Source organism: Vanessa atalanta, chromosome 3 (assembly GCF_905147765.1).
Source record: "Vanessa atalanta chromosome 3, ilVanAtal1.2, whole genome shotgun sequence".
NCBI lineage: Eukaryota > Metazoa > Arthropoda > Insecta > Lepidoptera > Nymphalidae > Vanessa > Vanessa atalanta.
In genome coordinates this window covers 12,348,518-12,368,750 of record NC_061873.1, presented here as the reverse complement: position 1 = coordinate 12,368,750, position 20,233 = coordinate 12,348,518, and the positions used below count along the sequence as shown (strand labels likewise).

The 20,233-nt window shown below is 34.2% G+C and overlaps 3 protein-coding genes and 1 long non-coding RNA gene across 11 annotated transcripts in view; 3 read left to right on the top strand and 1 right to left on the bottom strand.

Moving 5' to 3' along the window:
- The first annotated feature begins 602 nt into the window (after positions 1 to 602).
- Positions 603 to 2,137, top strand: LOC125077336. Its single transcript, XM_047689257.1, has 4 exons — positions 603 to 877; positions 1,338 to 1,559; positions 1,855 to 1,988; positions 2,064 to 2,137. The coding sequence occupies exons 1-4, from the start codon at positions 614 to 616 to the stop codon at positions 2,104 to 2,106; spliced, it is 663 nt and encodes a 220-aa protein (XP_047545213.1). The 5' UTR covers positions 603 to 613; the 3' UTR covers positions 2,107 to 2,137.
- Positions 2,138 to 3,017: 880 nt separating this feature from the next.
- LOC125076295 lies at positions 3,018 to 4,431 on the top strand. The gene is made up of 6 exons (XR_007120312.1): positions 3,018 to 3,209; positions 3,296 to 3,393; positions 3,466 to 3,595; positions 3,723 to 3,868; positions 4,020 to 4,195; positions 4,390 to 4,431. It is a non-coding gene; the product is annotated as an uncharacterized LOC125076295 (long non-coding RNA).
- Positions 4,432 to 5,137: 706 nt separating this feature from the next.
- Positions 5,138 to 16,658, bottom strand: LOC125076286 (maestro heat-like repeat-containing protein family member 1). The gene is made up of 12 exons (XM_047688384.1): positions 16,498 to 16,658; positions 16,229 to 16,406; positions 15,841 to 16,012; positions 14,237 to 14,426; positions 11,309 to 14,147; positions 11,075 to 11,228; positions 10,701 to 10,961; positions 10,194 to 10,408; positions 9,795 to 9,992; positions 9,018 to 9,300; positions 8,405 to 8,642; positions 5,138 to 7,867 (listed from the first exon to the last, which is right to left on the bottom strand). The coding sequence occupies exons 1-12, from the start codon at positions 16,526 to 16,528 to the stop codon at positions 7,680 to 7,682; spliced, it is 4,947 nt and encodes a 1,648-aa protein (XP_047544340.1). The 5' UTR covers positions 16,529 to 16,658; the 3' UTR covers positions 5,138 to 7,679.
- A 1,304-nt stretch (positions 16,659 to 17,962) lies between these two features.
- The window catches only part of LOC125077215 (GTPase-activating protein skywalker), a 77,569-nt gene continuing 75,298 nt past the window's right edge, over positions 17,963 to 20,233 (top strand). For 3 of the 8 annotated variants that reach the window (XM_047689077.1, XM_047689083.1, XM_047689082.1), the window contains exons 1-2: positions 17,963 to 18,384; positions 18,734 to 19,026. In XM_047689077.1, the coding sequence (XP_047545033.1) occupies positions 18,915 to 19,026 (112 nt within the window). In that variant the 5' untranslated portion in view covers positions 17,963 to 18,384; positions 18,734 to 18,914. The remainder of the gene's footprint in view (positions 18,385 to 18,733; positions 19,027 to 20,233) is intronic. The other 5 variants (XM_047689081.1, XM_047689076.1, XM_047689078.1 and 2 more) reach the window with 4 other exon arrangements.

Sequence of the window (20,233 nt, the reverse complement as noted above, 5' to 3'; positions counted from 1 at the left end):
TATATACATCACTATGGATTTGCGAAAAAAATTTGGAAGTAAAATTAAAGTTGAAATAAGTAGTTAAATGTAATAATAGTATATACGTATGTATATATGTATATAGTATTGTATTATATCAACCATAAACTCTCAGTAGCGCACAATATATGTAGCTGAGCTATTAGCAAATCGCATGAAATACGTAAATCTAAGGTTTGCTTATCTTTTTTCCTATTCTTTAGGCTATACATTCATGCCTACCTTCATATATTTTTGAATGATAGAACTCTTAATAATAATATATAATAAAATAACTTGGTTTCTCGATACAAAAACAAAACCTCATAAAACCAACGATAAAATAATATACACCATTTGAGGAAGAAATATTTATTACGAATTGTCGAATAAACTTTATTTTATTGAAGCGAATGAATGAACAAGGAGAAAAGAATCAACAATCAATGATACATTTATGAAAATTTACAATTTGTCAAACGTCACATTCATTACGTAATCTTTATGAGAGCCGTCAAAATAACTATTTTTAATTTATTTTAAACGATCATAATTATTGTAACAGTTTAGTTATTAGTGACGTATTACAATCAGTAATTACTTCGTCAGCAAAATGTTGCAAGAGACAAAGAAAATTGAATCTATGCTTTTTAATTACGAAACGACGTATAGAAGTGATTTTCGTTTTGGCGAAATTCGCGAGTATCCAAAAACGACGTATATACCTAAATCAACACATAAGAAACGGGGAGAACCGCCTTATAGGAATATACATACATTGAACGAATGGAGAGCGAATATCATACCACCATTCAATTTGTTACACGTACCTAAGGATATCGTGAGAACCAACCCCAATAATGTGCCGCAACCTTTCGTAAGTATTTGCTTGCCTAGCAAGGCATTATTTCCAATCTACGATACGATACTATATAATATAACGGCTGCATTGAGGTAATCAATTTTAAAGAGATAGCAGATCCTCCGATCCTTGGTTCAAATCCCGGGTTATATTAAGGTCATCCTAAGAAGTTATTGGGCTTTTCTTTTCAGTACCCATCGAATTATGAGTGAGAGTAGAGATTATGTTTATACATTTGATTACGGATACACTTGTGGACTGGTTGTGGCTGGCCGATATAAACCTGGGCTGAAACTAAGATGTTATGTCCCTTGTACACACTTAGTATTGCTGCTGGCGGTTGAATATCTGTAGGGTGAAGAATAGGTGGTACCTATCCAGACGGTCTTGCACAAAGCCCACCACCAAGCGTAATAGATTATTATTTAGACTATAGTTTACATTTACATCTACTAAACTAAAAATAATCATTTAGGAAAAACCTATAGATTTAGAACGAGAGCATGCTCAAAAGACACGTCCGCGTCTTGTAATGACGCCGGCAGTGAGTATGGACGACATAGAAGACGAACGCGCTCGAAAAATCCTCTGCACCGACATGTACACCAGCGACATGAGTCGCGGTATGCGTGAAGCAAGTGTTCCGTATAAAAATGTGAAGGCACCATTACCTGGACGACCCGCTCCTTCTAATTCGGTTAGTATCGTCATTTCACTATGATATCTAAATGAAAAAAATAAGAAAATATTGTTGTTTCATAAATTGATCCGATGAATGATATTGAGCAGAACTTATAGGTAATCACAAGGAATATAATAAGTATTTTTTATTTCTTTTATAAAAGGTATTAAACATCCAACCTTATTTTGAAAAAATAAAATCTTATACCTAAATGTAATTTTTTATTAAACTTGAGCTTATTTAACTTTTGACATTTTCACTAATTTATAATGAACGATAATTACAACAGACTAAAAAAACTTTCTTTTAGGTTGGATTACCAATGTTACAACCTCCATATGTATCCCCGGAGTGGCGAATGGATTCCATCACTTGGGATAGCAAACAGCATCGTGGCTATTGCGACCCCACTAAGGAATTTTGGCTGAGACAATATCCGCCTAAGTATTGTTGAAGGCAATTTTGATACTTCTATTCTTTTTGAAATATATGTGACTTAAAACACTTTATGTGTTTCAGGTATAAGGTGTATAAAAATGATAAGAAAACCGAATGCAAATGAACGAAAAACAATAAGAAAGATTAAGGATAGATCTTGAGACAGCTAGATGTTTTATTTAAGTTTATAAATTTATTTTAGAAGAAATGTTTAAGTTAATTTTATATCTTCTTGCAAGTTTTAAGTTTATAAAATAAAATATATTATAACTATACATTAACTTTTTGTTCAATGTGTTTTGTACATACATACATTATAAATTCAAACACAACCGTGTCTGTCTGTCTGTTGCTCTTTTACGGCCAAACCACTGAACTGAATTTGATGAATTTTGGTATGAAGCAAACATCGACTCCAAGTATGGACATATTAAGCTTCTTAACACCTGACGACCGAACCGTTATAAAGTTCGTTATAAATTTCTACTAATATACCTATCACTAAAAATACTTATTGAGAAAGATAAAGTTTTGGAAAATTAAAACTATGGCAATACCACTGTATATATAGACTCATACTTTTTGCCTTAGGTTTCTATAGATATATATTTGCATTAACCATGTCTGTCCGTCAATCGAACACAACACCTAACACCTACATATATGAAATTGATAAAAGACCACATTTTAAAGTGTACCTGTATATATATTCGTTTATGTCCTTACTATTAATTCCTCCCTTAATAAGTCTTTTATTATTTTGCTATCCTTAAACATTGCAAGGATTACATATCCATTTTTTTAATTTATCGACGAGCCATCTAAACATACGAGTTTTTTATAATAAGAAACAAACTGTCCTATTTATATAAATTAACGACACAAATTGACGGATATTTTTGACATGATATTTTCTTTATTACTTTATAATACTTTTGATTTTTAATACGTTTTATATAATTATAATTTATAAATATGTTCAGTAGATATGATAATTTGCTCTTTAACTACGAAACCACATACAGAACAGATTATCGTGATGGTGAAATTAAAACATCTTATAAAACTGCTTTCAAAACAAAACCAAAGTGCCTTAGAATTCGGCCCCCTCCACTAAAATATATTCACACTCTATCAGAGTGGAAACAACCTGGTATTCCACTAGAAATATATCTTAAACCAAAGGAAATTATCCGGACCAATCCACGTAACACTCAAAAGTACTATGTAAGTGTAATTTTTTAAATAGTTTTGCGTTTAAATATTTTTTTGTAGTTTAGCCCTTTTTAAATTAGTTCATAACATGATTTAAGGAAAAGCCTCCAGATCCGGATTGGGAGAATGCAATGAAGATACGACCTCGCCTTGTCATGACGCCGGCTATTAGTATGGATGACATATCACCACCAGAGTAATATATTCAAGATATTAGAATGTATTTAAGCAGCTAGTGAGTATATAACTTTTTTTATTTGTTACACAGGAAGCGAAAACTTTTGATTGATGATGTGTATGCCAGCTCAGCTCACAGGTCAATGCGAGAAGGACTCCCCGTGTCCTCTGGAGTCTGCATATCAGCGCCCTTATCTTGCACACCCGCTGCAGCTACTCCAGTAAGTTTGATATTTCATATAAAGAGAAATAACTTTGTAATCTCGTATGCCTAATTACTAACATTTAAATTTTTCAATTATAAATTGATATAAAATTACATATAATACCTATTTATAATAAATTTAGATAACGCTTCAGAAGTTAGAAGCTCCGTTCGTTTCCCCTGAATGGCGTATGGATTCAGTTTCGTGGGATGGACGACAACTGCGCTCTCATTGCGACCCGGATAAGGAATTTTACGTCGCTAGATCCCCTAAGTAGTACAAAATTGAGTACGTACATATTTATCATATTCTAATTAAGTTGGTCTCAATAAAACTGACATCCCTTGCATGAGGTAAGGTCAGAAATAAGATAACTCTATGATACGGATTTGTGAAGAGATGTTGGATCACTCTGCATTTTTTACCACAACTTTTACAGGAAATATTCTGAGAAATTGTTTGAATGAATCCCTGCATATAGATTTCGGACATCTCGTCAGAACTCCCAACTTCAACCACACTACCTCGATGTTCGGATCCACAACAGCGCGGTTTTTAAGGCATTTTCTCCCTCTCACAAATACTCTATGGAACCAGCCTTTGCCGGCGGCGGAGGTACTTTGCATCAAATAAGTTTGTTTGCTTCAAACGAGGTAGCTTGCATCAAATGAAGTAACTTGCATTAAACACAGTAATTTAAATTAAATAAAGTAACCGATATCAAAATTACCAATAATAATAATAATCGAAATGAAACTAGTACCCATTCAATTAATGCATTTATTATTTCAATTATATAATATTTTTAGATGTGCAAGAATGACATCACGACACTCGCATTCGCATGCAGAGAAAATAAAAACACATTTACCTTTTCGACTTTATTGAAAACGACGTTCGTAAAAACATCGGAAGCTGCTACAATACCGTTTTATAATTGATAAATTATTATTGCTTTTTGTTACAATTGTATTCCGATAACTTTTTATTGTATTTTTTTTAATAAAAAACATATTTGTTTTAATAATTTTTGGAATTATATTGTACATCACAGAAGCTGTTTTTTAACATTGGATTCATATTATATTTACATGAAATAAGAAAATATTACGGTAAATAACAAAATTCCAAGGATATACACATGACTTTTAGTCCAGTAAAACTGTATAAAAGGTTTATAGGTAAATTATATAATAACAAACTAAATTATAGCCAAAAGTTTACATAGTATTTTGACAGGGCACTTTTTTTTTTATTATGCTGATTGTGTTTTAGTCTGTATACATACTGCCAAGGATTGATTATTACAACTTATTTTTTTAGAACTACCAGTTCTATTTTTCGAGAATATTTGTACAAAGGTAGAATTTTTAAATACAATTGAAGTAAATAGATAGCATTGATATATATGCAAATATTATATACAAAGTGGAAATCAATATATAATGATAATGATGAATCAATATATAATGGAATAAATATATAATGACAAACAAGACAATGTGAACTAATCTACCAATAATCTATGAAAAAAATGTTTTTTTTTTTTTATTTCTATTTAAATTCCTTTCATACGATTACAGGGGCCAAAACAGTAACGTGTCAAAATGTGCAAAACCATATTTGTGTTTATAATTGGTTCGTTACGTAACTTACGATTTTTTGTGTTCAGCACACGCATAATAAGGAAATCTAAGAACATATTCAACAAGAATCTACCATTCGTAAACATTAAAGATATAAGTCTTCGTAAAAACCATCGGTAATACATTGTGTTAAAAACTGGTTTTTAAAAGATTGACAGTACCGTATTTTGTTATCTTTTATCTGCTATTACTTCCGACTGCAATCTATTTATATTTTTCCAAAATTGTTAAGTTTCAAGTCCCAATTTCTTACAATGGAAGTATATATTATAAATAATGAGAAAATAAATTTAACCTTATTAGATGTCTGTTGATTAACAGACTGAGGAGATTCTGCTGAAAAGCAAGGAGCAATGTCAAATTTCCAATATATTTGTAAATTCGTAACATGTACACCAACCCACCTGTATATAATCAATGTTAAATTAAATGACAGATCTAAATACTGAACGCCCATTGGTCAACTATTGCATCATCGCCACCGACCAATGACCGTTCAGAACCAATTAGTTAATCTGACATTGACAGGCGTTTCAGAAATTGGATTAATAATTATGATAAATAAATATAAATCGTATAACACTTAAATTTATCAAAACGATTTTTTTTTTTTTATAACATAAATTATAATTCATATTCAAGCATATAATATTCGTATAATAAATATTATAATATCTATATAATATAGGTTTATTTATAACAATGTGTAAGGCAACACCAAATCGTTTATTCGATACAATTCAACAAACATTTTTCAATTCAGTCTCGTTTACATCATTAACATTTTAGATTTGGAATTTTAACAAAACCTTAGAACAGAGAGCCAACTTAAAATTGCACTAAGCTTTCACAATTAAGGATTATTACAAAAAATATTAAAAAAAAATATTTTCGAGTATTAGATTTGGAAGGGCTGTCGTGTTGTCGATTTCCAAATTCTAGTTTTATCATTTATATTATAATTAAACTTACGAATCAATAAAAATAATAAATTTCGTAATATTTAATAAAGTATAAAAAACAATGCATATTTTAAATTATTTGCACAAAAACATTGCTCTCTGTTCTAAGGGCCACAATAATACAAATCACTGGACGCAATTATTAGAATTTAAAATAAATTTCGAAAATAATTTCTTTTAACAACTAAACATATCTTTTTAACATCGTTAACATGACTTCACTAGATTTCAAATAAAAAAATAAATACAAACGTGATCAAAATTCCATTCGAATAATTTCATTCCTTGAGACGACATTAAAAAAAAAGTGATAATAAACGACAAATACATTCTCAGGGAGGGTTAGCATCAAACAAGAAAAACTTGGACCCAAATAAACAAATAATTTAGATGACAGAAGATTTTTGCGTCATTTGCGAGAAAACGACCATTAACATCTCCTGCATCTCGATAATGTAATAAAAAAACTCAGTACAGCGTCCGCCTCATTATTTTAAAAGTTACCGCGGTAATCAATAGGTTAATAAGGAACTTCATTTCAAACTTTAAAGACATTGAAAATCCAAACATAAGTACATCTCAAATAGCATTATAATTTTTTTGATAACAAATTGAATTTTACATGTTGCATAATATATTAAAAGTTTTTTTAACGACGAAAAATGTTATTTACCCTACAATAGCTAGAAAACAGTTTAAATACATTTGGCCAACTGTAACAATAAGACACAAAGACAAATTCTATAGATCAGTTTATACAGGCTGATGCTAAATCTAATTTTTCACTTTTATAAACTTTTATTTTTTATTTATAGCAGAAGCTAATTGAACAAGCGATCAAACTTCGTATATATATATTAAAATATAACTTACACTATGACTATACGCATTAACTTCTACAATATAATAAAACTCGAAGCTATAACTCATCTTACTATATATTTTTATTCACTTATAATAATGGTAATATTATGGAATAGATTACACTCTTATTAGTAACGTTCATTTTATTCATAATTAACATTATAAGGCTCTATTTAGTATGAATTAGTCTCATCGATTTTCGATCACGACGTCACTACACGAGAATCACGTTCAACGGTCTATGTGTTGCATTTATTGGAACACATAGGGCGTCGAACGTGATGAATATTCAATGATTCCTACGAGAGAAAAAATGTTTCAATTAATTTAAGATTACCACCCCGTGTAGTGCGCGTTATACCATGAGACTAAGGTCGCCGACTTCTATGCGTTAACCTCAGTCGTCAAAAATATTGCTTTAATTGTTGATAATTTTCTGCAGAACAATAAAAGTTGCCAACACGGAAATTGACAACCGTTCAATGGAAACCTAACGCAATATCTTTATCAACACAGACGAAACTTACATCTAATCCGATCCGATAAATCGGATCGAAAGCCGGCGACCTACCACTGGAGGCGCACAATCCTCAGGCGGTCGTCGTGCAGCTGCGCGCGGCGCGGGCGTCACCCGTCGGGCGCGGCGGCGAGGCACAGGTTGGCGAGCGCCAGCGCGGCGGCGGCGCGCACGCGCGCGTCGGCGTCGCGCGCCAGCACCAGCAGCCGCGCGCGCGCGCCGCGCGACACGGCGCCGTCCAGCCGCGTCTCCTCCGGGTGCTTGTCGCGGATGCGGTACAGCTCCGCGTACAGGATACCTACGCGGCACCGCGTTAGCCCCCTGCGCGCCGCCCGCTCGCGGTGGACGAGCCTCGATCTTTATTGAAATGAAGATCGAGGCTCGTCCACGCTATCGTAGCGAAGGGCGACCGGCGACCCAGAATTTAAATCGAGGATACGGATCCGAAGATACTAAACCGACTAGTCTAATTCTAAATAAAGGTTATGCCCCACGTAATCGGTGCATCTGTGTGTACGAATGTATGTTTCAAAAATCTTGCAATATCACTTTTAATATTAGTAATTTGTAAAGTATGAGTACTCATAAGGATAGGTCATTCGCGGTGAGGTATTCCTATATCATTTAAGTATTGGCTTTAATGGGCAGGTTTGTTCGGACTAAACTAAAATTTGATAAAAAGCCGCAATAATATTTTCGTAGCACATCGAGTATTCAAACTTTCCCATCATTAATATTGTACTTATCTGTATCACAAATCTGACCAAACCGTAAAAACTACTGTATCATAAATAATGTCATGAATCTAAATATTACACCAGAAGTTGTAACTTACCCAACAACAATGGCGGATGGGGTTTGATCTCCTCTCTAGCACAATGCAAATAGTTCACGGCAGTCTGCAGGCACTTGACAACGGAGGACGGCATCTCGTCTGCGAGCTGGCGCACAAGGGCTGTCAGGAACTCGTCCAAGTACAACCGACCCTCGTCCAAAAGGTGAGTTTGGACGAAATCGTTGGATTTCTTTACGTTGAACGTTTTGAAAACTTGACGTAGTGTGAATTTACTCGCCTAAAAATGTATTTACTATTCATTGATTTCTTATATTTATTGTAAGTTTAACCGTATTTCATGACGTAAAAATAAAAAAAACACAAATCAACAAATTAAAATAAATAAACTCGTCTATTTCAAATACAAAAGATTCAAAGAGAACCAAGATAAGCAGCGATATTCTGTAAGAACTCATATCCCTCTCGTGTAGCAGTGATATCCTATTCAGTAAAACATAGTTGTTAGTGCAAATTAAATGTTACAAGTATCAATGTCGCAAATCTCATTTTGATACTTCAAGGTCGTCTTCTGCAATCAGTTACAAAATAGGTCCTCTGGCCGTTCGACACCGATAATTTGCGAGAAGAGCTAATAATCTTAGGCAATACATACCCTCACCACAGAAGGGTTATTATCACACAGGTGCAGCAGGAAGCACGGCAGAGACGCCACGGCCTGTTCCACGAGCGCCTCCGACTGCACCCGACCCGCGATGATACCGAACAGTCGTATGGAGTGCTCTCTCAGTAGCGCGCAGTCCGTGTTCATGAACGGGCGTATTTTTTGCGATATCGAGAGCAGTTCTCTGTCGAACTCTTGGTCGAGTTTGTCCGTTTCTGTGATGAGACGGCTAAGGCCTTGGATAGCGGCGAGGGGAACGTTTTCGAATGGAGATCTGTGAATGTTTAAATAATAATTAAAATCAGCACGTTTACAATGTGTTTGCTGCTAATCCCTACTATGGTTTACTTTAATAAATCAAAATATACGTTTCACTCAGTTACTTTGCTTTATTGAGCATTATGGTGTATTAGTGTATTGGTGTAAAAGCTATCGCTTATAAATGCTTGGTTGGCAGGCATATCGTACATCCTGCTACTTGCCTGTAAAATTATTATTGCCATTTCTTGATACTCCTATATTTGAGGCACTCTCGAACAAATTTACGCCTGTTTTAGAATGTTGGTCTTATTGAACGTCTTTTTGACTGTCCATTGGACATCAATACCAGTAAGATATAGATTTCTTAGAGACGACTTAGAGCTCGCCTCTCTCAAAGGTAAATATGCATCACGTCAGATTTAGGTTCGAGTAACAATTTATCGAGGAGAGTATCAGGCCACATAACGCCAAATGTGCCGAGAGAGAGAGAGATGCGGAAGCACTCACGGCATCTGCTGCGCGTCGACGCCCTGGCTGAGCGCGGCGAGCGCGGCGGGCAGCGCCTGCGCGCGCGCCGGCTCGCGCAGGCGGCACACGTTGGCGGCGCCGCGCAGGCACGCCGCGCGCACGCGCACGTGCTCGTCCTTCCAGCCCGTGCTCAGCGACGACAGCACGCACTCGATCAGCACCGGGTTGTCGTTGCAGCTGTGCGACGGCCGAGTTCGAATAATATTATTTTAAATCGAACGAATAACGCGGTAATCGGTGGTAACGCGGACTCGATCACTCTGCTTACCGAAAAAGCAATTCAACGTTTGAGGAGCAGGAAATGATTAACTAATTATAATGAGTCGTCGGTACGAAATCCCTACCACCATACAAACACCTTAGCGTAATAACTCTAACCGGTAGTTGAGTAAGTCCGCCAGTAAGGCGAGCGCGGCGCACCGCTGCGGCGGCAGAGTGGAGCGCGCGTAGTGCGCCACGCGCACCGACACGCGCTGCAGCTGCGCCGGCAGCGCCCGGCTCAGTGCTCCGCCCAGCAGCGGCGCCAGCTCCAGTAGCGTGCTTGAGCTGTCTCCGTGCTCCACCGTCAGGCACAGCGAGCACGCTTCCTTCACCTGGAAAGTATAGAAATTACAGTTCGCAGCTAGAGTCAACATTATAAATATATGTACTCTACACTCGACTCCTAACGTCTAAATTATTTTTTAAATTTAGCACAACTATACTTTTTATGAGTAATCGAATAGTTTATTAAATAAACAAACTACCATTTTAAATAAGTCTTTCTGTTTACCTACTTTCTACATTTTGACTCCCTATAAATAAATTGACCATTCATCGATTGGCACCGAAAAGACCGTAGAAATATCTTGTCAATTACGTAATAAATAAATACAGTTCAAATACCTTATAACAATCAGCGCGTTCCAAAAACGCGTTAAAGGTGTTGATGGTTATCTTAGCGGGAGACAACTTGATGGATTCCCTGTTGGGCACAAAGCCGAACCTCTCCTGTGCTCTATTCTGTGGTAAGGAGTATGCGGGCGGCTCTGCCTCCATGTAGCACGCTAGTGTCGTGTACAAGACAGCGAAGAGGTCAGGGAACTTAGCGATACATATTGGTCTCATGGCTTCCTCTTGTAACATCTCACCAAGAGCGCTAATGAGCTACAAATAATTATATAATCATATAAATATGTTAAAATGTTATGTTTTTTTTTTGTATCTAGGGAAGCAACCATAGAACGATTACAATAGTTGTAAGTAATCTGATAACTTACAGTCAGAGGCTGTAACGCAGCAATGTGATTTTCAGTGATGTGGTAAGGATCCTCGTAAAGTTCAATTGAGGTCATCAGACGTAGGAAGTTATCTACAATGACAGTAGATAGACTTTCGTCTCTAGCCAAGAACCGCCAGCAAGATACAACGCATCTTAAATAAAAATAAAACATCTATAGTACCAAATAAAATAAATAAAAATAAGAATTCTGAGAATAACATTTTCGTCTTACGATTTCAGTGGGAGCTTTTGTGCAAGCAGAACAGCGGTGACGGCATTTGAATGGTGACGTGTCAATGACGTCAGCGGCCTCATAAGTCTCATCCTAGCATCATCAACCACTTCATCCATCGTCATGAGTAACACTTCGACTATCCGTTCTATGCTTTGGAATAAATCCTGACCCTTCTTTACGATAAATGCATCCAAAACCGAACTTATCCCAACGCTTCTAAATTCTTGATTATCGTATCCTTCTAGGAGACTTTCTATGAATTGCATAGTATGTAAATGTGGTATTTTGGACCATATAGTATCGCACAATTTAGTACAATAATCACTTATCATGTTTAAGTCATTAGTCAATATATTATTCTGTAGCTGGGACAGGTTCGACATGCATTCGTCATTGGGCTCAATCGTGTGACCTTCATACAAATCTTGTATCTGAATTATTATTTTTATACAATCGACTGTTGTTAACCTAACTGGAAAGTTCGTGTCAGCGACGCCGGGTACAATTAGACCCAGCAAATAGCCCATCTGTCCAAATTTGCTCGGCGTTTCATAATTGAGTTTTACGTTTTTTATATATGCATCTAACACTACTTGCATGATTAATACAGCAGCTGTACGAATCTCGTCGTTGTCGTGACGCATCCATTCAATTAATAAGCTAACGATATCATCGATCGTGCTTAAGCAGGTTGATTGGATAATCAACTCTCTAATTAAGTCGTGCAAAAGAGACAATGAGTCGTTTAAGGTTTTCGCTAATAAGTCATTTTTATCGCCATTCCCTTCTATCTCGTACTTTCTTTTAAAAGACGAGAGTTCCCCAAAGATGCTGTTAAATAAAACTCTCAGGATAGTATTCCTTTCTTCGGGCAAGATACCTTTTTGTAACTTTGTCAGGGCTTTCGACGCTTTTACAATAATTGGATATAGTTCTACGTTTCTTTTATCCAGATTCGCATTATATATTTGTTCTAACACAGCGTTCAATAATTGCCAGCGATTTCTCAAAGCAACGTTATGATGAGCAGCTGGATGTAGAGCTTTACCTATCTCGTATAAAGTTGTAACACTAGCTTTGCATAGGTCGTAAGGCGGATTAGATTTCAGAATTTCAAATAATATTGATGTGACATTTTCCCCTAACCTAGCTAACACATGGACGTCGAGACAATCACAGGCGACTTTTCCATAGCATGTTATAACTGCGTATTTGACTGCTGATAATTCAACTTCAGTTTTTGATGATCTGGACGATAAGAAATTGAGCAATTTATTGCCTCGTCTAGCTTCATTTTCTTTATACGTTGCATCCAATTCATTGAGAACGAATTCACCGTGTTCTCGCGACGCAATGCCCACTGCTTTGCTGACGTAATCAACGCTTTCCATAGGAATAGATTTTAGAGCGAATAGTATTATTTTAAGCACTGTCTCCACTACGGCGGCATTTGACATGTGACATGAGAGTATGGCTAAATATTGAAGTGATACGCCTTTAATCATCGGCGACTGTTTCTTAGAAAGTATTTGCTGAGATATTAAAGTTGATATTGTTTCCACCCACTTGTTGCTATTAACCTGTTCCACCGCAGAAATCATGAGATCTAACAACATTCCATGCCATTGCTCTTTCGATTCGTTCTTTTCGACAAATTTCAATAATCTCTGGATTTCTATACTCCAAGAATTTTTCAAATTCTTATGCACGTCTCCGGAAAATTCTTCGAGAAATAGAAGCAAATTCTTATTCAAATCTCTTTGGTCTGGATCAACTACGTGTGTGATGCATCGTACAAAAACAAGATCCGGAGAGCATACCATATCAGTAAGCTTATTAAACTGGTCGTCGGTCGTGACGTCTGAATTATTTTGCAGCAAAGAGGTCAGACAATGACTCACCGTCGACATAGATGAAGTAAATTCATCGACGGTAAGGGAGTACAGTAGCAAATTACGCAATTGCGACCTCACACTCGTTACCGTATTACACATAAGTATAAGTGAACTTTTACAGGTATCATGCAAATCTAGTACGTCTGATTTCGAAACAGTCGGCGGAGCTTCGTAACCACAATGTTTTATTATAAACTCAACCATAGAAAAATCCTCAGCAGCCATTATACAATTTCTGTATACAAGTCCAACTATCGCTTTGACGAGCAATTTTTTCATTTTGACTCCTTGTTCCATTACAACCATTACTTTCAAAATAGTTGTGAACTTCGATGCAAAATTATCGATGAAAACTTGAGACGATGTTGTCAGATGAGTTAAAATTATGACAGCTTTCATTCTTTCTTTTTCTTGGTTATTTTTACAATGGTGCAGCAAGGTTTCGACTGTTTGGTCGGGAAACTGTCCTGCCATATGGTCAAAACAACGCAGTACTTCGAAGTGATTTTTGACCGTATGTGGTTGATCGTAATCTGGCTCTAAAAGAACCAAGTTAAATAGAACATTGTTGATTGAATTTATCACGTTATCGTTCAGGGACAGTTTTGGGTTTAAGGGCGATGGAGACAATAAATAAGATATGCACTGACTAATGCAGTAGAAATTTATCGCCGGTTTGCGATATAAAGATAGAAGGGAAAGTACAAATTTATTGACAGTTTCATTAAATTGTCTCTCAGAAATGAGTCTAGTGATGGGCCCGAGAGCTTCGAGTACTGATTCTGATACTTTCGGCTCGTGAGACGGTAGCCACTGGTTGTACAGCACGTCAAATACGATCGTGAATTCCGTGACAAAATTATCCTTTATCGACGTTATATTGTCGTTTTCGACATTATCACCTATTTGTTCAGACACGGCGACGGCAAAATGACCAAATGCTGAAACAAGAAAATTACAATTTATTATCATATCATAATTTAGTTTGAAAAGTTAAGAGTTGTAGAAAATAACAATATCTATCACCAACCATAAGCGAAAGCTTGTTTTACGCCATCCTGTTTGACCAAAGGAAGTAACGGTAGCATTTTGCCAAGGATCTCCTTGACGTGCGGCACCACTCCATGCGTGTTGACCGCTGCCAGGGTGCCCAGCGTGTGGGCTATTGTGTAATGAGGAACTGATGCTGGGGTCATTTGATTAATGAGAGATCGTAGTACCTAGAATTTAAAATATGACATCGTACTAAAATCTATCCTGAATGGTCCATATAAATTTTATCCCCAAATATTTTTTAAATAAGTACATTGAAATAACTATTATAATACAATCAGTAACGACTAACGATCGGAGCGAGCTATCTATATTATACACACACATAATATAGCTAGCTATATTATGTGTGCATAAGATTGTAAAGCATACTGCACGACCCAGATCATTTTTAGTCAATTTTTAGGTGTCAACTTACAATGAAAACATAAAAATTCCAAATCGTTCCATTCACACATGTAACAATTATAATTATTAAGCCAAGTCAGTGGAGTTGTTTCAATTTATCAATAAGTTATTTTGTTGCACAAATAACATGTATGTACTTATTATCTATTTTAAAAGCTATAAAGCTAAAAATTTTGGGTTGGAAAATTTTGAAACTAACCTACTCAGTGTATTAAAAAATCTTGTTATTCTCGTACACTAAGCCAGGCTATTTAGAGCTAGCATTATTCAAAGTTTATCAGAAATTAGAATAATGCAAAAATATCTTCTATGTAAATGTACGCTTTTGTAATAATAATAAGACCGGTAAAAAAAAAACATTCTTAAATGTAATGTAATAAATAGTAACTTTATTATATTAATTACAAAAAGTCAAATATGACCTGAACCCATAACGGTCATCTATTTCGAGATATTTTTCTGGTTTGTAATTTTATTATGAATATTAAGTCATAACCATTCCTATATCTAATATCACAATTTAATTATTAGGCAAATTATGTTTTTATAATATATCAAATAACAAATATAATATTAAGACATAATAATTAATTAAGATAACATATAATTTATTATAATGATATCATATGATTCAATTCCATATTTAATCTGGCTAAAAATTTGAATGTTTAAATTGGTTCTGTTTACACTGCGCACACCAGTAATGGTTCGCATGACATCATTTTAGCTTGAAAAACAAGACACCTGGTTTTCATACTATATGTATAATATAGATAGTAGTATATAGAATACCCCAAATTTGTAGCTGTATGGCTTCCCTTGTGTTCTATAAAGGTTAATGACCCCAATTTTATACATTTGACATAGAAAGCATTTACAGCAGCCATTGAAGTGCTAAAGCTTCTAACATTAAAGTAACTGGCTGGGCTTAAAAGAACAGCGGCTCTAGCCCTGGGGCCTCTATGATATGATAATTTTTAGGGTAAAAAAAAAATGACATCAGTTCATTATTCAAAGAGGAGACAAAATACTTGAAGTACATTAAGTATATATAATATGATGTATGTATAATATCAAATACATTTTGACAATAAAAGTGAAACAAAATTACAGAGTAATGTTTAAAAATAAAATTGAAACCGTTCAAGTTTAATAAAATTTTGATTGACATACCAAATCCAAGTACTCATGGCCAATAGCTACTAAAACAGACGATGCACCCAATTGGACTACTGGTTCATAAGTGGTATTCTCTGTCATTGCTCGCAGCATTGAATTGACAAGTTCTCCTGCTACCTTCTGATCTAATTTCTTCACTTGGTTTACACATGTCTGTTCTAAGACTCTGCAATATAAGTGATAATGATAATTATTCCAATTTTAAAAAATAATCAATAAGATGTAGCACAGTAAGAGTATGGATTGATATAATATAAAATATATATACATTGCACAACATTAAATTAAGTAACTTATCAAAATTATGTTATTTTACCTACCCTCAAACAGTAGTGGTATTTTACAAATTGTTAATGATAACTTTAAACAAAAAAATACTTACTTAACAATGTTTCCTAACTGTATAAGGTTCGATTTAACCGTGTTCTGATAAAACTCGCAAAATATTTCGATAACTTCATTTGGATAAACATTGGCTATCTTTGCAAGGGATTTTATTACAACGTTGTTAACAGAATTATCATTATCTCCTAAAGCGTTAATAAGCACGGTCACTGTATCTGGAAAACAACAATAACAGTTGATACAGTGCAAACATATTTAGCGTATTATCAATAAAATATCTGGAGTTGATTTTATTTTTATGACCACCTTTGAAAGAATCGGTTTTTGGCGAAGTCATTTTGGTAGCTTCATGGAAAACAATTTACGTAATAACATTAATATTCACAAAATTATACACTTCTCTCTAACAAGTCTACACAATGACGATAGGATCTTTTTTATAATTTGTCTTCACTCTTGAGTAGTTGTCAAATGTCATATGTTGTTCTGTCAAAATATATTATGAAATGGCTTTGTCAACAACCAGTGACATATCTCAGTTGTTGCATTGCCCTTTAAAAAAAAGAGCCTATATTATTGAAATGATTATTCACTTACAACAGTGTTCTTGCATTAATTTTCAATAATTAAAATAAATAATAAAAAGCAAAAACAAAAATTGATCCTCTTGTGTTTCACAATCAAATAAAAAATTAAATTAAGGAATATTATATATACCGTATATTCACGATTTTCTGTGGTGAGACACAATTAATAACTGTATTTGTTATAACGAGTATTTTTGATTTATTTTAAGCTTAGATTTTAATACTGATTCTAAATTTAGAATAAGAAAATGTATTTGGTTTATAATTTAAGTACTTTATTTAATTCCGACTAAACATTAAGATCAATAGAAAATGTATAAATCAATTTACATTGCCAAAATGTATTTTAACATAAATCTTATATTATTTCATAGATTTATGAATAGTTAAGAAATTGAAAATTAATATTCCGAATATGGCAAGTGAATTTAATTCGAATATAATATTCGGTCATTTTTATAGCTTATTAAAAATACCTGCCAGAGATAGCGTAGAATAGCAAAAATCTATGTTCCTATTTTTTATTGTAATGAACACACATAAAGATAAGCTTTATCAATTTAAAGAGTTCATTATTTATTTTATGACAAGACATCAGAACTACTGGCGGTATTTTTAAATATCTTCAGAGCTTGAAAGAATAAATTACAATGCTCAATTTAATTGTCCAAATATCAGTATTACAATAAAAATATGTTATAAAAATATTTGTTTATTTCATATATGACTAGGTGACTCATTTTTATACTATAACCGAGGTGTATATAAATTGTAATAAAATATTCTATTTATATTAAAACATTTCAAAAATTTTACAAAAAGTGAATTGAGTTCCCCTTTCGCAGACTATTAACCTTACGGCCGAATACTAAAACTGAATTAGACAACCAAATCAAGTTATCAGAGACTAAATGTCTTATTTATTTAAATAAAACCAAAGCGACTTACTACGCATATATTATATACAAATATATTTTTTATATTATTTTATTCTTGAATTTATACAATGAGGATAAAAAATGGAAACCAATTAAAAAAATAGCTTATTTATGTAGTGCGTAGTGTGAACACAGCTTTATGAATTTTGTGCTTTAATTGCTTAGTCTATGCTTTTTATTGGGCGAAGGCGGGCAATGTTTCCATTTTTCTATTAGAATATTCGATTTCATGCAAATCGTGAATAAAGTAGACGTGCAGTTCTTTTGATTGTCAAGATTTTCTTTGAAAAAGAAAATTTTAATATAATCTCGTAACATTTCATTCATTTTAGAGAAAACGTCTTCTCTCAAATTTTATGTACGACTTTCACCGGATACATAGTTAATTAGATTAGACAATTCAGAGGTTGCAAATCATTTCGCATATCAGTGAATAAATCTTACAATGTACCCGTGCGTATGGTCAGTTACTGATATAACTCTCTGATGTACTGTGTGGTTCGTTTAAGTGACAAAGCAAAAGCGTCGGCTCCCACTCAACACTATTATCCCATCCGTGATTACGTTGCGCCGGGAACTGGGCACTCGGGTTAGTCGCCGCGGGGACTCCAAAGCGGTAAATACGGAGTCGCAAATCCTGCTCCGCATCATTTATCGTCAGGATTTCGGTGAGTTCACGCCCGAATCAGTTATGTTTCGCGTTTCACGCATTAAGAAATCGGGCGTTTCTCGCGTACTGACATTGAAGACCGTCCGATCAGCTGCCGTACAGTCTTAAAATAGCTGTAAAATATCGAGCCCCTTCTGGCAGCGTAGGCAATCAGCTGATCCGAACAATGTTTTAATTATATCCAATTAGATAATTATTTTACTAGCGACTAGCGACGCTCAACGCGAGTCGCGATCAAATCACTGGATTATTCGGGCTGATAACATATCGTTAAGATAGTGTCGTTTATAAAATAATTTGCTGTCTTGACAGAGTTCTAGTGATTACTTGAATCTTGTTTCTTTCAGATTTGAAAATGGTGCAGCAAGATTTGACTTAGGTGTTGGGGACGGTGTTACATGAGTCAGTGACGGTGGGGGATGGATGTAGGGAGCTCAAGGGTGTGACTTGTGGTCGAGACAGGCTGACTCAGTGTTAGTGCAGTGTTGTGTAGTGTCTAGTCATAGTGTGAGTGGCTATTGAGCCGGGATGCCCTCCGTGATGTTGTCCGCAGTGCTTGAAGAGGAGCCCGACCTGTATGAGGCATTTCCACCTCATGTTGATCCCTCTGGTATCACCATACTAACAGATAGTCCACCAGGTAACTAAATTATTACTATAACAATATTTTTATACTTAAAACATCAATAAAATAAGATTAAAAATCAAACTAACATTTTTGAATATCTCTCAATCGGCTTATCACAAAACTCATTTTGTTACATAAACATTATTATAAGTAAAGATTTTATCTTAGAATGATATCTCTTTATTTTACTATAAGATACATAATGCTTATCAATGTTTATTTAATTAATACAGTTTTTATATTTAAACAAGTTGATTAGTCAATTTTGAATCATATTGACCTTATCTAATTAAATAATAATATACCCTTTTGTCAACGTAATAATTTTATTGTTGGCCTTTGTTATTTGTCAGTATACTGACTATTCCAAAATTAAATTACTTCAAAAATGGAATGGATATTTTGAAATTAAAATTATATTACAGTTTAAGTATTCACAACCGTTATTAAAATTAAATTTAATAACTTAATTATTCTTGAAAATGCAAGTACATATTGACAGTTTATTAAATATAAAATGCTTTATAATTTGTTGGCTTACCAGATTGTATGCAGTTCAATCTAGGGCAATATCTGGATGTGTAGAAAATAATGTTTTTCATATTACTTTTATAATTAACTAGCCTATTGTTCATTTTCGTCGTTGGTCGTCATAGCAATGCCCCCTACAATTTTATTTTGTAAGAAGTTGTCTATTACTGCTCTTGTCCGCTATTGTCAACAATATGTATGAAGTTTCAACTCAATCAGATGAACGGTATAAGAACATATAATAGACAAACAAAATATTTAATGTTTCGTCATTCTATAAAGCCCATATAATGTAATACTAAAATGAGGTTGTTACAGATTAAATGGAACACACAGATATGTATCATGACTTAAGTAGTTCCTTCTTAGAGAATTCACAAAAATCAACTGTTAAAAGTCTCTGATTATAGCATTTAGGGTATTAATAATATATAATAAAATATGGAATAAAAGTCATTACATATTAAAGTACAAATAATAACTTATTTAATTTGTATTAACATTTTGCTGAGATTTTATCGTCATAAATAAATATATATAATTTTATGTTTATATATCGGATTCAAATTGCGTTTATTATAATTCAATGTTACGGAAAATAAATTGCAGTCATGTCCTCTTTACATATTGCTGTTAATTAGCAAAACATGAATTGATTTGTCGGTGAGACTTTAATATTAATAACAAA